This window comes from Prionailurus bengalensis, chromosome E2 (assembly GCF_016509475.1).
Source record: "Prionailurus bengalensis isolate Pbe53 chromosome E2, Fcat_Pben_1.1_paternal_pri, whole genome shotgun sequence".
NCBI classification, from domain to species: Eukaryota; Metazoa; Chordata; class Mammalia; order Carnivora; family Felidae; genus Prionailurus; species Prionailurus bengalensis.
Genome location: NC_057352.1, coordinates 5813767 through 5827602, shown reverse-complemented (window position 1 = coordinate 5827602; position 13836 = coordinate 5813767). Strand labels below are relative to the sequence as shown.

The window sequence follows — 13836 nt, the reverse complement described above, 5'->3', positions numbered from 1 at the left end:
TTAACCAACTGAGCCACCCAGGTGCCCTGATTATCTTTTTTTAAATAAAAAATTAATTATTTGGGCTTCCCAGGTATATATTTATGTCTTCTACAAGCAGTAGGTGCAGTAATACTATGAGTGCCTGGGTGGCTTAGTCAGGCATCTGACCCTTGATCTCAGCTCAGGTCACAATCTCACGGTTGGTGAGTTTGAGCCTCGCATCAGGCTCTGTGCTGACAGTATGCAGTCTGCTTGGCATTCTCCCTCTCTCCCTGTCTGTCTGCCCCTCCATCATTCATGCATGCTCGCTCTCAGAATAAATAAACTTAAAAGAAGAAATCAGTGATATTTATCAACTTAAGGACATCCTAATATTACTTTTTTTTATCATTGTCACCTATAAAATTCTGCCAAATATCTTGGTTTGCAGTTACCAACATGATCATCTGTCTTCCTCCTTAACTTCTTTTTCTTTCTTCCTTTCTTTCTTTTCTTTTTTTTTTTTTTAAGTAAACTGTCCCTCCAAGTTGGGGCTTGAACTCACAACTCAAGAATTACATGCTTTACAGACTTAGCAGCCAGGTGCCCCTATGCTGTAATCTTTTATTGGTGACAGTATTTGCAAATATATTTAATAATTTGGGATCCCTTATGTATGTGAGATTTGTTAAATATTGGTGGCAATCTTTGTAAAATATTGGGAAATTATTTGCAAGCATTATTCTTTTGAAGTATAGTAAACATAACATTTGTGAATGGCCCAAGTAACATGGATCTATCTGATAGTGAAGAATAATAGAGTATCACTGATAAACTATCATCTGGTGCTTTGTGAAAGACTTCCTATACAAATATTGCTGTTTCCGCCCCTTCCCCCCCTCCCCCCACTGGCCCGTGCACAGGGTTCACTTCAGAATTTGTACTTCTTCTGGGGTCAGTGCCATGAAGTACACATTCCTAGAAATGTCCACGTCGACTGGACTTTCCAGTTAACTGCACCGAGTTGTACAAAGCATATCTAATGATTTGTGATACATGTTTATTGCATCACAGCCTTCCTTTCGCTCTTCTTGAAAAACCCTCCCTGGGCCTTTTGTATCCTTGTCCCTGCTCAGAACGTGCCTTATTTTTCAGCTTAGGAGCCTGAGCGTAAACAGACAATTATATTTTAAGGACGGTGACATTCTCCAGGAAGTGCAGGGTCTGATTAAATACTTGTGCTTCACTGCTGTTCTCTCCTGGGCCAGATCTCAACGTTTTCTATTTCTACCAAGTGAGACTCTGTCTATCCCCATCTATTATGGAAAAGGAAAACACTCCTCCAAAACATTCGGTCTGTCTCTTTGGAGAGGCTAACTAGAAACTCTAATTGTTTCTGGGAATTGGGAACTGGAAGGATTTTTTTTTTTTTTAAGATTAATTTCAGCTGCCACATTGTACAGCGTCATTGGAACTGCGTGCAAAGTGATAATTGTAGTTCTGTGGAGAGTTGAGATCACAGAATCTCAGACTCTTATCATAGGGTCTGGCTGCCTCCCTCCCACATGAGCAAAGGGTGTCATGACCGTCACACTGAGCTCACTGTCCCAGCAGCAGGAAAGAGATACGTGAGTATTTTTCTGTTTCAGCCTGAGACACAGATTATGTTTGGAGATGAGGCATATCACAGTCTGGGGAAATGCTCCTGTCTGGGGAAGGGATTCTTCTGAGGGTAGAAAGTGACACAGAAACAGTCCCATACAGGAAGAAATAATAATTTCTGAGGCACAGGCTGAACTTGGGGAGAGGAACCAGAGGTCTGAGACCCTATATCAATCTCCAGTTGTTCCTAATGTTTATCTTACTGTGATCTTCACTGATGATGATGGTTGGGCTTCATTCTGAGCATTAGTGGATTCTGGTTTTTATGATCCTTAAGACTATAATTCAGAAGTTAATCTGCTCTATAGAAATCATGGAGTGATTTCCAGGATTAGCATTGTTATTTCAGTAAGAGTTGTGTGGATGTGATAATGAGTTTGATGGAGCTCATTGAACCATTCCTCCCTGTACGAACAGTGTGGTCAAGTTACACTTGCTGGCGTGTGATTTTTCTGTTACTTAGGTTTGGTGTGTTTAATGGAGGTGTTAATTATCTCTCTTTTGAAAATACCCATAGTCTGTTGATCTAGGTGGGACAGTTTTCCTCATGAAGTTAGTGAAGCAGCCTTCAAGGAAAAGTTAACTTGAGGGTTTAGATGGCAGAGTAAACTAAGGACTTGGCATTTTTCAATCGCAAATGTGCCTTCTGATATTTTCTCTAGCTTGTAATACTCTAATGTGTCATTTTCAGACTCACCCCTGTGTTCTCCTATTTGAATTTTTTCAGCGCATAAGATTTCATGTCTCAAATTCCATCTTGCATAGGACTTGTTTTATATTTTTATATGTTTTATATTTTTACATGAAATAAAGACTAATTGAGTTTTTTTTCAACTTTTTTTTTTTTTTTTTTTTTTTGATTTTTGGGACAGAGAGAGACAGAGCATGAACGGGGGAGGGGCAGAGAGAGAGGGAGACACAGAATCGGAAACAGGCTCCAGGCTCTGAGCCATCAGCCCAGAGCCTGACGCGGGGCTTGAACTCATGGACCGCGAGATCGTGACGTGGCTGAAGTTGGACGCTTAACCGACTGCGCCACCCAGGCGCCCAAATTGAGTTTTTACCCTAAACATATTTCAGTACTTACTTAAATTTCAAATTCAACTGCTTAGGAGGAAAAAAAACCCCATAGTATGCCATAATTTATATGGTAGATCTCACTGGAAAAAATAAATGATATGATTCATTACTTTGCTATCCCCATATTAACCCATATTCTAATTTTTTTTTTTTTAGCTAAATTGTTTTTTAATGTTTATTTATTTGGGGGGTGGGGGAGGGAACAGAGCACAAGTGGAAGAGGAGCAGAGAGAGAGGGAGACATAGAATCTGAAGCAGGCTTCAGGCTCCGAGCTGTCAGCACAGAGCCCGATGCAGGGCTCGAACTCAGGAACTTCAGTGTCATGACCTGAGCCAAAGTTGGACCCGCAAGTGATTGAACCACCCAGGCACCACTGACCTATATTCTACAGTCAATTTGATGCTGGAGAATTATTTAGTGCATCTGCATTGTAAGACCTTCGATGGTCTTGCTAGTGGTGCTAGTCAATAGCCTAAATACTAAAAAATAATTAATTAGCACAATTAAACGTAAAATACAGCAAGTTTCAAATATGACAATGTGTAAGTATATTTGGATTATTTAAAGAATACACGATCTGAGAAAGTAGTACAATGCCAACAGCCAATGTCACTGCAACCCGGCTACTCAGGTTCAAACCATGGCTCTACTACTAACATTTAGTTGAGTCACTTAACCTCTTTTCAGCTAAATTCTCCTTATCTGGGGGCACCTGGCTGGCTCAGTCAGTAGAGCTTATGACCAACTCTTGATCTCTGGGTCGTGAGTTTGAGCCCCACGTTGGGAGTTAACAACAACAAAAACACTATAAATTCTCCTCATCTGTAAAAGGAAGATAATGTTAGGTACTAACTTGGAGAGTTGTAAATATTAAATGTTATAAATAAAGCATTAATAACAGAGACCCATACATTGCAAGTGCTGTATAAGGAAATACATCAAACTTGGAAAAATCTCTTAACAAAAGAAGAATATATATTAGAAATAAGTTATCAGGGAAAAGTAAGAGTAAGTAGAGATTTTGGGATTTAATTTTTCTTGAAAATTGTAGCCCATTCCCGGTGTCTCCACACAGAATCCTCTTCTTTGGGAAAGTGAATATTGAGCCCTGGAAAATAACTGAATGACGTCTGTGGATTTGAAAATTGCAGTAATCTTCCTGGTCCAGATTACCATTGGAATCCTGGGGAATTTCTCACTCTTATATCATTATATGTCCCTTTGCTTCAATGGAGGTAGGTCAAGATCCACAGATGTGATTTTCAGGCACTTGACTGTAGCCAACTCTTTGGTCATTCTCTCGAGAGGAATCCCGGAGACCATGGCAGCTTTTGGGTTGAGATATTTTCTCAATGACTTTGGATGCAAAGTTGTTTTCTATATGCACAGAGTGGCCAGGGGTGTGTCCATTGGCACTACCTGCCTCTTGAGTATCTTCCAGGCCATCACCATCAGTCCCAGGAGTTCCAGGTGGGCAGAGATGAAAGCAAAAGCCCTGAAGTACATTGGCCCCTCCACCATTTTGTGCTGGATTCTGCACATGTTGGTAAATATCATAGTACCTATGTATGTGATTAAAAAATGGAGTAATGAAAACATCACAACTATAGACTTTAAGTACTGTTCAGCTACACTTCATGACAAAGGTACAGACTTCCTATGTGCAACTGTCACATCCATCCCTGATGTTTTGTGTTTGGGGCTCATGTCCTGGGCCAGCGGCTCCATGGTTTTCATCCTTTACACACACAAGCAGAGGGTCCAACACATTCATAGGAACAACCTGTCATCTAGATTCTCCCCTGAGACCAGAGCCACTCAAACCATCCTTGTCCTGGTAAGCACCTTTGTATCTTTTTATACCCTCTCTTCCATCATTTACATTTGTTTTTCTTGTTTTGGCAAGACCACTTGGTGGCTGGCGAACACCTCTGCCTTAATCAATATCTGTTTCCCAACTGTCAGCCCCTTTATTCTCTTAAGTTGTAACCCCTGTGTATCTAGACTCTTCTGTACATGTACTGGAAGAAATACACAACTACCCCATCTCACCAGAAACATATAAATTGTATGTTTTTTACCATGTTTGGTCATTGATATACTCATTCCCAGTAGAATCCTACACACAATTACAAGCCAGTCTCCTTGTAGATTGAGTTGTGAAAAAGACAGGAAGAGCATCTGTTTCAGTAACAACTGAAATATGAAAATACTTCTGGAGAAAGATGAGCATGTAAAATACTTTCAGGTAAACATTAGAACAATGAATTGCAGAAGACAAAGGAAAACAAGCAAGAAGACATGTCAGCTGATACTTAGAAAGCGTGCAGGTAAGAAGCAAACAGACGTTTCGTTTCATCAAATTAAATGTATGTGGGGAGTCTTTAGAAGGTAGGTTGTTCTGGGGTGCCTGCGTGGCTCAGTCAGTTAAGCCTCTGACTTCAGCTCAGGTCATGATCTCACCATTCGTGGCTTCGAGCCCCACATCGGGCTCTGTGCTAACAGCTCAGAGCCTGGAGCCTGCTTCAGATTCTGTGTCTCCCTCTCTCTCAGCCCCTTCCCCACTCATACTCTGTCTCTCTCTCACAAAAATAAATAAACATTAAAAAAAAATTTTTTTTTTAGAAGGTAGTTTGTTCTAAGTCTTGATGCCAGTTGGCTCTATTAACAAGAAATGGATTTAGGGTCATCTCCTACATTTCCGATTTTATGAAGCAATTTTAAGGAGGAGTCTTTCATCAAACTTGGAGCAGCTAGAGTAGTAGCATTTGGAAGTTATTGATTGTACTATTATTTATATCAGTATAATTTCACATTTTTTTTTAATGTTTCTTCATTTTTGAGAGAGACAGAGTGTGAGCAGGGGAGGGGCAGAGAGAGAAAGAGACACAGAATCCCAAGCAGACTCCAGGCTCCAGCACAGAGCCTGACGTGGAGCTCGAACTCACAACCGTGAGATCATGACCTGAGCTGCAGCCGGACGCTCAACCGACTGAGCCACTCAGGTGTCCCTCACATATAGTTTCTAATATTTTGCATTATAATTCAAAACTGACATTTATTGTCTTATTCAGGTTGTTCCAGCTTTGGCCATTTGGCATACTCGGATATGTATATACTTTTTAACTTTCTTACTTTCTGTCAGTACAAGATACTCATGTTCATCTTATATATGTTTTCTTTTTTTTTTTTAATATGTATATATTTAAATGTTTATTATTTTGAGAGGGAGAGAGAGAATCCCAATCAGGCTTTATGCCCAGTGTGGAGCCTGACACAGGATTCGATCTCACCTTCTGAGATCATGACTTGAGCCGAAATCAAGTCTGATGTTCAGGCTCCTGAGTCACTCAGGCGTCCTTTACTTTTGAACGGCTTAAATAGTATTGGTTTACCTATGAACATAATCTCCTCACTGTTAAGCCATGTCATCAGGGTACGTTTGTGTGTGTTTGTTGGGGGGGGGGGGGGGGCTCTTTGATAGATATCCCTGTTTCTTCCATCAATATTATTCAGTTTAGAATTTATTCTACACGGGTCAAACCCCATTTTGGGCATAGAGTTTACTTAAACAAAAAAACAAACGACCTCATTAGAATGTACTGTCTCATTTTGATTAATAAAATCAGTTTCTTTTATGGTATCAATGAGTATTATTTAAGGTATTCAACAGGTAAGTGTTTTGTACAGTTTTATTACATTTCATATCTTCATTATAATTTATTTATAAATATATAATGCTTTTTCTAATATGTTTAGATTTTTAAACTGCATCTTTTGTTTACTTTCTACAGAGAACATTTCTATCATACTGAATTCTGTGTGTTGTGTACATATGTGTATGTGTGTGTATCCGTATATGTATGCATAACAACATGTATGCATGTTTATACGTGTGAAAGTGTGTATTTGCATGCATATATTTTCATAAAAACTCTGATGATGATTGTTGGAATTTGTTCCAAGCAGTAATAAAGTCTAACTTTTATGATCTTTAAGACTATGACTCATAAATTAATTTGCTATTCAATCTGCTCTACAGAAATCACAGAGAAATTTGCATGATTAGTATAGTTGCTTCACAGCAGTTCTGTGCATGTAATATGGAGTTGGAAGGAGCTCACTGAGTCATCTACCTCTGTGCACCCAGTGTGATTGAGTGGAAATTGCTGAAGTATAATTAAGTCTCTCTTGAAAATATCTGTAATCTGTTGTTCATAGGGAGACAGTTTTCTCTTGTGAAGTTAGAGAAGACATTTGGAAAAGTTAACATCCCACTTGAGAGGTTCAGATAGGAGAAAAATTAAGGGTTTCAGCGTTTTTCGGGCTCAAATATGTTTGCTTAGGATTCTTGCTCCCTCTCCCTCTGCATACTTCCTCTCAAAAAAAAATCTAATGTTATTTTAAGGTTCATCCTGTATTTCTCTCATTTCAATTTATTGAGTGAACAAAATGTAATGCCTTGAATTTCCATGTTGCATTATTGTCTTATATCTTATTCCCAAATCACTTATTATTTTCAGCTAATTTTTTCTAAAATATATATATAATATTTTTAAATATATATATAAAATTTATATATAATTCTAGTGATGATTACTTTCTACCATAAAATATCTTATCACTTACTTGAATTTCATGTACCATAAATTAGAATGAAACCTAGATTATACATAATTTTTGTAGTTGGTCTCATTGAGAAACAAATGTGATAGAATTATTTATGTTGCTATCCAAATGTGGACCTTTAGTATATAAACCCAATAGAAAATTATTCAGCATTTTATTAAGACCCTTGAATGGTCATTGACAGGTAATATATATCTATATAATATTTACATGAAAATGATAAATTAGCACAAACTTATAAATCAATTTATAATATTGTATTCAGTTGACCCTTGAACCATGGTTTTTGAACTGCATAGGTCTACTTATGTGTAGATTTTTTATAGTACAGTACTGCAAATATATTTTTCTTATGGTTTTCTTAATAACATTTTCTTCTAGGTTTATTGTAAGAATAAATTATATAATATGTATGAAGATGTAAAACAGTACATAATACATATAACATACAAAATAGGTGTTAATAGACTTATGGTTTTGGTAAGGCTTCTGGTCAAAATTAGTTGAGTTTTGGGAGAATCAAAAGTTATGGGGCACTGGGTAGCCCAGTTGGTTGAGGGTCTGACTCGATTTTGGCCCCAGGTCATTATCTCTCAGTCACCAGATCAAGCCTCGCATGGGGCTCCATGCTGGCCATGGAGCCTGCTTAAGATTCTCTTTCTCCCTCTGCCCCTCCCCCATTCATGCATTCTCTTTCTCTCTCCCTCTCTCTCTCAAAAAAGAAAAAAGTTATACATGCATTTTCAACTGCACAGCGGGTTGACAGCCCAAATGCCCATGTTGTTCAAGGGTCACCTGTAGTAACAGTTTGGGGGCAAAAGATACGAAACTGTTTTTGTTTAATGAAGAGTTATATTGCTTTTGAAATCACCAGGGAAGCACACTGGATAACTTCAGAATAACAGCAACAACAAAAGGATATTAACTTAAACATGCCAATAATGTAATGTAATTCTCTACAATTAAATTACAAGCAGTTACAATTTCTAGTGTAAATTTTTATTTTGGAATAAATTTATATGTGCAGATAAGTAGCAAAGATAATACAGAAACTTCCTATATACCTTCTCACTGAGTGTATCCACATATTAATGTTGTACATTACCAAGATACTTCTTTCTATTTGTTTGTTTATATAATCCCTACCCCCAATGTGGGGCTCAAACTCATGACCCTGAGATCAAGAGTCACATGCTCTACTGACTGAGCCAGCCAGGCACCCCCATGACACCGTTGACAAAACTGAGGACCAGCATTGGCGCAGCACTGTTAATTTATTTCATACTTTATTTGCATTTCACCAGTTGTAACAATATATTTTCATGTTCCAGGATCCATTTCAGAATACCACATTTTATTTAGTCATCATATCTCCTCAGTGTCCCTTGTGCTGTGTCAGTATTTTAACCCTTCCTAGTTTTTCATGGTTTTAGTGAGTTGGGGGAAGTCTGGTCAGGTGTTATTCTTGCATGTCACTAAAGTTGAGTTTGTCTGATTATTTTTTAATGATTAGAATATGTTCGTAGATTTTTAGAAGAATATCCCAATATCTCCTGTCATATCATATCAGAGATTCAGGAAATAATCTTGATGTATCCCTGGTGGTGTTAACCGTGATCCTTTGGTTCAGCTGATGCTTGCCAGGTATCTTCATGAAATTACTGTGTTCCCATTTCCATACTTGTTTAGAAGTCACTAAGTTCATCCCAAAACAAAACCAAGGGGAGTTAAATTAATGCCTTTCTCCTGAAAGGAGGCATATATATGTATACGTATATGTATATATCTGTGTGTGTGTGAAAATATATGTATATTCTCTTTAGCATTTTTCTGCCAGGAAGATTTGTCCCTTCCTCATTTATTTGTTTATTCAATTATTCATGTCAGCATGAACTCATGTATGTTAACTTACAGTAGGTATTATAATCCAGTATGATGCTATTTATTTTATCGCTCAAATTATTCCAGCTTTGGGCATCAGGAGTCCTTAAAGGTTTTCTTTCATGTGGCTTTGATATGTTCCAATTTTGGGGGGGGGGGGGTTGGGAAGTTTCCATTTTTATACCAGTATAAGATGCTTTCAGACTCTAAGGTCTGTCCCAGACCTAGAATCATGTATTTCCCCAAAGAGGGTTTTTTTTTTTTTTTTAATGTTTATTTTTGAGAGAGAAGGAGAGAGAGCACGCACACAAGCACGAGCAGGGGAGGGGCAGAAGAGAGGGGGACAGAGGGTCTGAAGTGGACTCTGTGCTGACAGTGTGGAACCCGATGCAGGGCTCGAACCCACAAACTACAACATCATGACCTGAGCTGAAGTCAGATGCTCAACCGACTGAGCCGCCCAGGCACCCTCCCCAATGAGTTTTTTATTAGCTGTTTAAAGATGTGAGGAAATACAAGTACCTAAAGGACAGAGATCAAAGGCCTGTGGCAGCACAAAGTCCAAGAAGACACAGGCATGCACATACAACCCAAGGGACGATGAACACAACCTGGTCCGTTAGTGCAGTTATAATCTGCTTTATTACTTAACACCGATCATGACTTACCTTGTGTACAAGATAACTCACAGACGTGTGGATGGCACTGCCATCAAAGGCTTCCTTCTGTTCCCAGCTGTCCTCTGTTGTGGTCCTTTTGCTCATTTCAAACACAGCTGTGAAGACACCTTCATGCTCAGCTAGAATAATTCCTGATGCCGCCCCGTGAGAGATGCCCAAAGGAGAGGCGTGTCGTTGTTCTAAAGCTCTGCCATTTGGACCAAGTGTCTCCAGAGAGTGAACCTGGTTGCGGCAGGACACTTGAGTGCATTGTCTTGACTCAGACCTGGCTGCAGGGACCTGGGCTGGAGGGAGACGCCACTCACCCGCTCCAGGCCTTCAGACCACGGATCATCCTGTGACGCCATGGACTGGGGAGGAAGCTGTGGGCTGGGGAGTTTCTGGAGGACAGAATTCTGGCCCTGAGTCCCCTTCACCCACTGTGCAGTCACCATGGACTTCTGTCTACCCACACATGTGTACTAAGCAATGACACACCGCTCCCCAGCAATAGACACACACACACACACACACACACACACCTTCCCTCTCAAGAAGAGGGGCCACAGAGCCTGTGCTCTTAGAAATTCCACCCAAACCCTCACAAGTGCCCCCAGCAAACCTGGCATATACCTAGACTGAGTCTCCTAGGCTCATGGAGCAGCCCTCAGAATGCCATGTGCCTGCATGCACACAGGAGTAAGGCAGAGCACACCCAACCCCAACCTGAATCCGTGTCTACGGCACCAGCAGTCCTAACACCAAACCTGTGCGGGCTCCCTACTCGTGTCCTTGCTGAGCCTTGTCCAGCACTGCCTCCTCCTTCCTTCTCTAACCCCTCTGCAGGAGGACAGTGAGTTCGAGGCCACCGCCAGCTGCCTGAATCCTGGGCCTGCGGGAATCCACATGTCAACGAGCCCTAGGTGGTCAAGGCCTTGGGCCTGGCTGTGGTAAGGACAAACAACACAGGAAGCCTAATACTCTGAGCCAAAAATAAGAGATTTTCCATCACCTCCCTTTTCTTGGAATATTCACTTTACCAATCTTGTCATTTGTTTCTCCATATCTTTGAAATATATGTAAATCTTTTTAAGCTGAAGAAAGCTTTCTTCAACTTTCAGGTCGGCGAATATCTTTCTCAATTGCATGGGATCTGGCTCTTTGACATGTGAACATCAAGGGATAGCATGCCCACTGCTCCGTTTCTGCATGAAGGGTAGGAGCCTAAGTCCAGCAGGAAAAAGTTCCATGGTGCAAAAAAAATACTTCCTGTCCTAAAGATGTGGGTTTACTGTAACTTGGAATAGGCCAGTCAGCACACAGACAGTCACCCCAAATAGCAAATGCTGTCCAATCCTCTTACTTGAGGCCTGTTATTTACCTTATCACACGAATATGATAAGTATATGTATCTGCTTGGCTATCCAAAAACGTGAGATTTCTTTTGGTCTTTAATCACTTAGTGGATTGCCTGTAATTGGCATCACATTCCAGTTTAATGCTTATTCTGTAATAAAAGTGTTCTCTTTCTCTTCTGCTTTTGTCTGGAGGTTTTCTGGTTTGGGAGGACATTTTGTTTTTAATTCTGTTCCCCTCACCACTGACCAGAACTACCAATCCCCACCTAAACACTTCAGGTGCCCATTAGACCCCCTCTGGAGGAGCATTTCACAGAGTACCTCTTCCCAATTCCTTCTGGGGCTTCCAGCTCTAACCCACAGTTGTGCAGCACAGAGCTCAGATGCCCCAAAATCCGCATGCAGGAAGATGTCTTTGCTTATATGAGTCCTACTGTCTCCACTAGAGCAAAGTTAGACCAGATTCCAATGAAGACAGCATCACAGGGTGACCATCAGCAGTTCCAGCTTGTTTTAATGTTCACACCTAAAACTGATGGAGACAGTGGGGCTTGGGAATCCCAGGGAGATAAGTGCATGCACCAAGTTGACCTGAGGTTCTGAACTGCCTCCATCTGTTGCCCAAATGCCTGTACATGTGAAGAGAATACCTGCTACTTCCCCTTCCCTGCAGAGACCTAACACTGCAGATTCAAATTCTTTTTTTTTTTTTTTTATGTTTGTATTTCTTTATTTTGAGAGAGAGAGAGAGAGAAAGCAGGGGAGGGACAGAAAGGGCGACAGAATCCCAAAGAGGCTCCCTGCTGCCAGTGCAGAGCCCCATGTGGGGCTGGAACTCACGAAACATGAGATCATGACCTGAGCCAAAGTCAAGATTTTTTTGCTCAACCAACGGAGCCACCCAGTCACCCCTGTAGCAACAAGTTCTGCATCCAGTGCATGGGGATCTTTAAGATGGGTTAGAGCATCATCTCCCCTCAGGGCTCCCTCCTATCTCCGTAGCAACCACAAAGATAGAGGTACAATTCCACCTAGAATCTGCACACAGAGGCTCTCTACTTGGGATTCATGAGAGAAGGCAAAATTTTTGAGGACGTGCAGGTAATCCAGGGGACATGTTTTCTTGAGCTTGACAGATGGACAGAGACATGAAGTCAAAGGTCCTCACTGGAACGGGCCCCCAGTGTTGTCCAGATTTCATTCAGTGATCTGCTGCAGCTGTGTGAGGTGCTCCTGCTGTCCAGTTCAGTGCCAACGAGTATGGGCAGCAAAAGCAGCCCTTTTCAGGGACGCACGCCCTGCCTTGATGCCATGTCAAGAGGGGAGAAGGTCCCTAGGCATGGGAGGTCAGGACTCAAAATATCCAGAGCCATGACCACAATTAAACCTAAGTGTAAACTGTGTTACTGGTGTAGAGACATTTTACATAAGAGTGTTCTGCTCAGGGACAAGCTGTATCACACCTGGGGCCATGGGTGCTCTCAACCTAGCAGATCCAAGATCTACCTGATGCCACAGACCCACCCCTAGTCTCTCCTCTTCATCACTCTGGAGGCAGCAGGTCAGTCTCACTGGGGACACTCTCTCCAGCACCGGGGACTGTTTAGGGTGTGGGGAATATCATGTGCAGACTGGGGGTCTGGATGACAACAGTATTTGAATTTGCTTCTATCTCAGAGGAGGTGGGGTGAGTCATTCAGGGTCCTCTTCTTCCCCCATAGAAGGAATCTCCATGGCACCCAGGTGTGAGTTAGTCCAGGTTCCTTGTTGTGGGATGAACACTGAGGAGGCTTACAAACTGCTAGAGAAAGTGATTGTGTCTACTTAATGTGGTCATGAGAAAAACAGATGAAGAGCAATGGCCCCTACCATCTAGAGACTTCCAGTCTAGAGCAAATGGTTACACGGTTGAATTCCAGACTGTGGGGTCAGTGCAAGGAACGGGTGGTTCACAGGGGACTATGGGTTCATTTCTCTGTGGTTTTATGAGTACTCTTGTGGCCCCTGAAGGCCATCCACGAAGAAAAGAGTTTTGTAGTCGTAGTATTTATTTACCTTGTTAAGAATAAGATCTACTTGACCTTTAAACATCACGGAGGTTGGGGGCACTGACCCCATGGTGATGAAAATCTGTGTGTCACTTTTGAGTCCCTAAAACCTTGGCTCTTTTTTTTTTTAATATAGAACGCTTCATGAATTTGCATGTCATTCTAGGGGCCACGCTAATCTGTACTATTCCATTTTTAGTATATGTGCTGCAGATGTGAACACCCAAACACTTGACTCTTACCAGGCTACTGTTGACTGGAAGCCTTACCAATGACATAAACAATCGATTAACATGTATCTTGTGTGTTATATGCAGATTATATACTAGAGTCTTAACAATAAAGAAAGCTAGAGACTGTTCAGGAAATCAAAAGGAAAATACAGTACTGTACTGTATTTGTTGAAAAACATTCATGTCTCAGTAGTCTGGCGCAAATTCAAACCCATGTTTTTCAAGGGCCAACTTTAGTTTCTGGTGGGATTGTCCCAGAAAACTCTTAAGAGTTTATGTTAAATTGCTTATTATTATGTTGTAAAGTAGGTAATTGGCTTAAGT

General features: G+C 40.9%; 1 protein-coding gene and 1 pseudogene across 1 annotated transcript; one reads left to right on the top strand and one right to left on the bottom strand.

The window, feature by feature from the left end:
• The first annotated feature begins 3457 nt into the window (after window positions 1-3457).
• LOC122495159 (vomeronasal type-1 receptor 4-like) lies at window positions 3458-5104 on the top strand. The gene has a single exon (XM_043600941.1). The coding sequence runs from the start codon at window positions 3828-3830 to the stop codon at window positions 4767-4769; it is 942 nt and encodes a 313-aa protein (XP_043456876.1). The 5' UTR covers window positions 3458-3827; the 3' UTR covers window positions 4770-5104.
• Window positions 5105-13405: 8301 nt separating this feature from the next.
• LOC122495345 lies at window positions 13406-13502 on the bottom strand (annotated as a pseudogene).
• Between the last annotated feature and the right edge of the window lie 334 nt (window positions 13503-13836).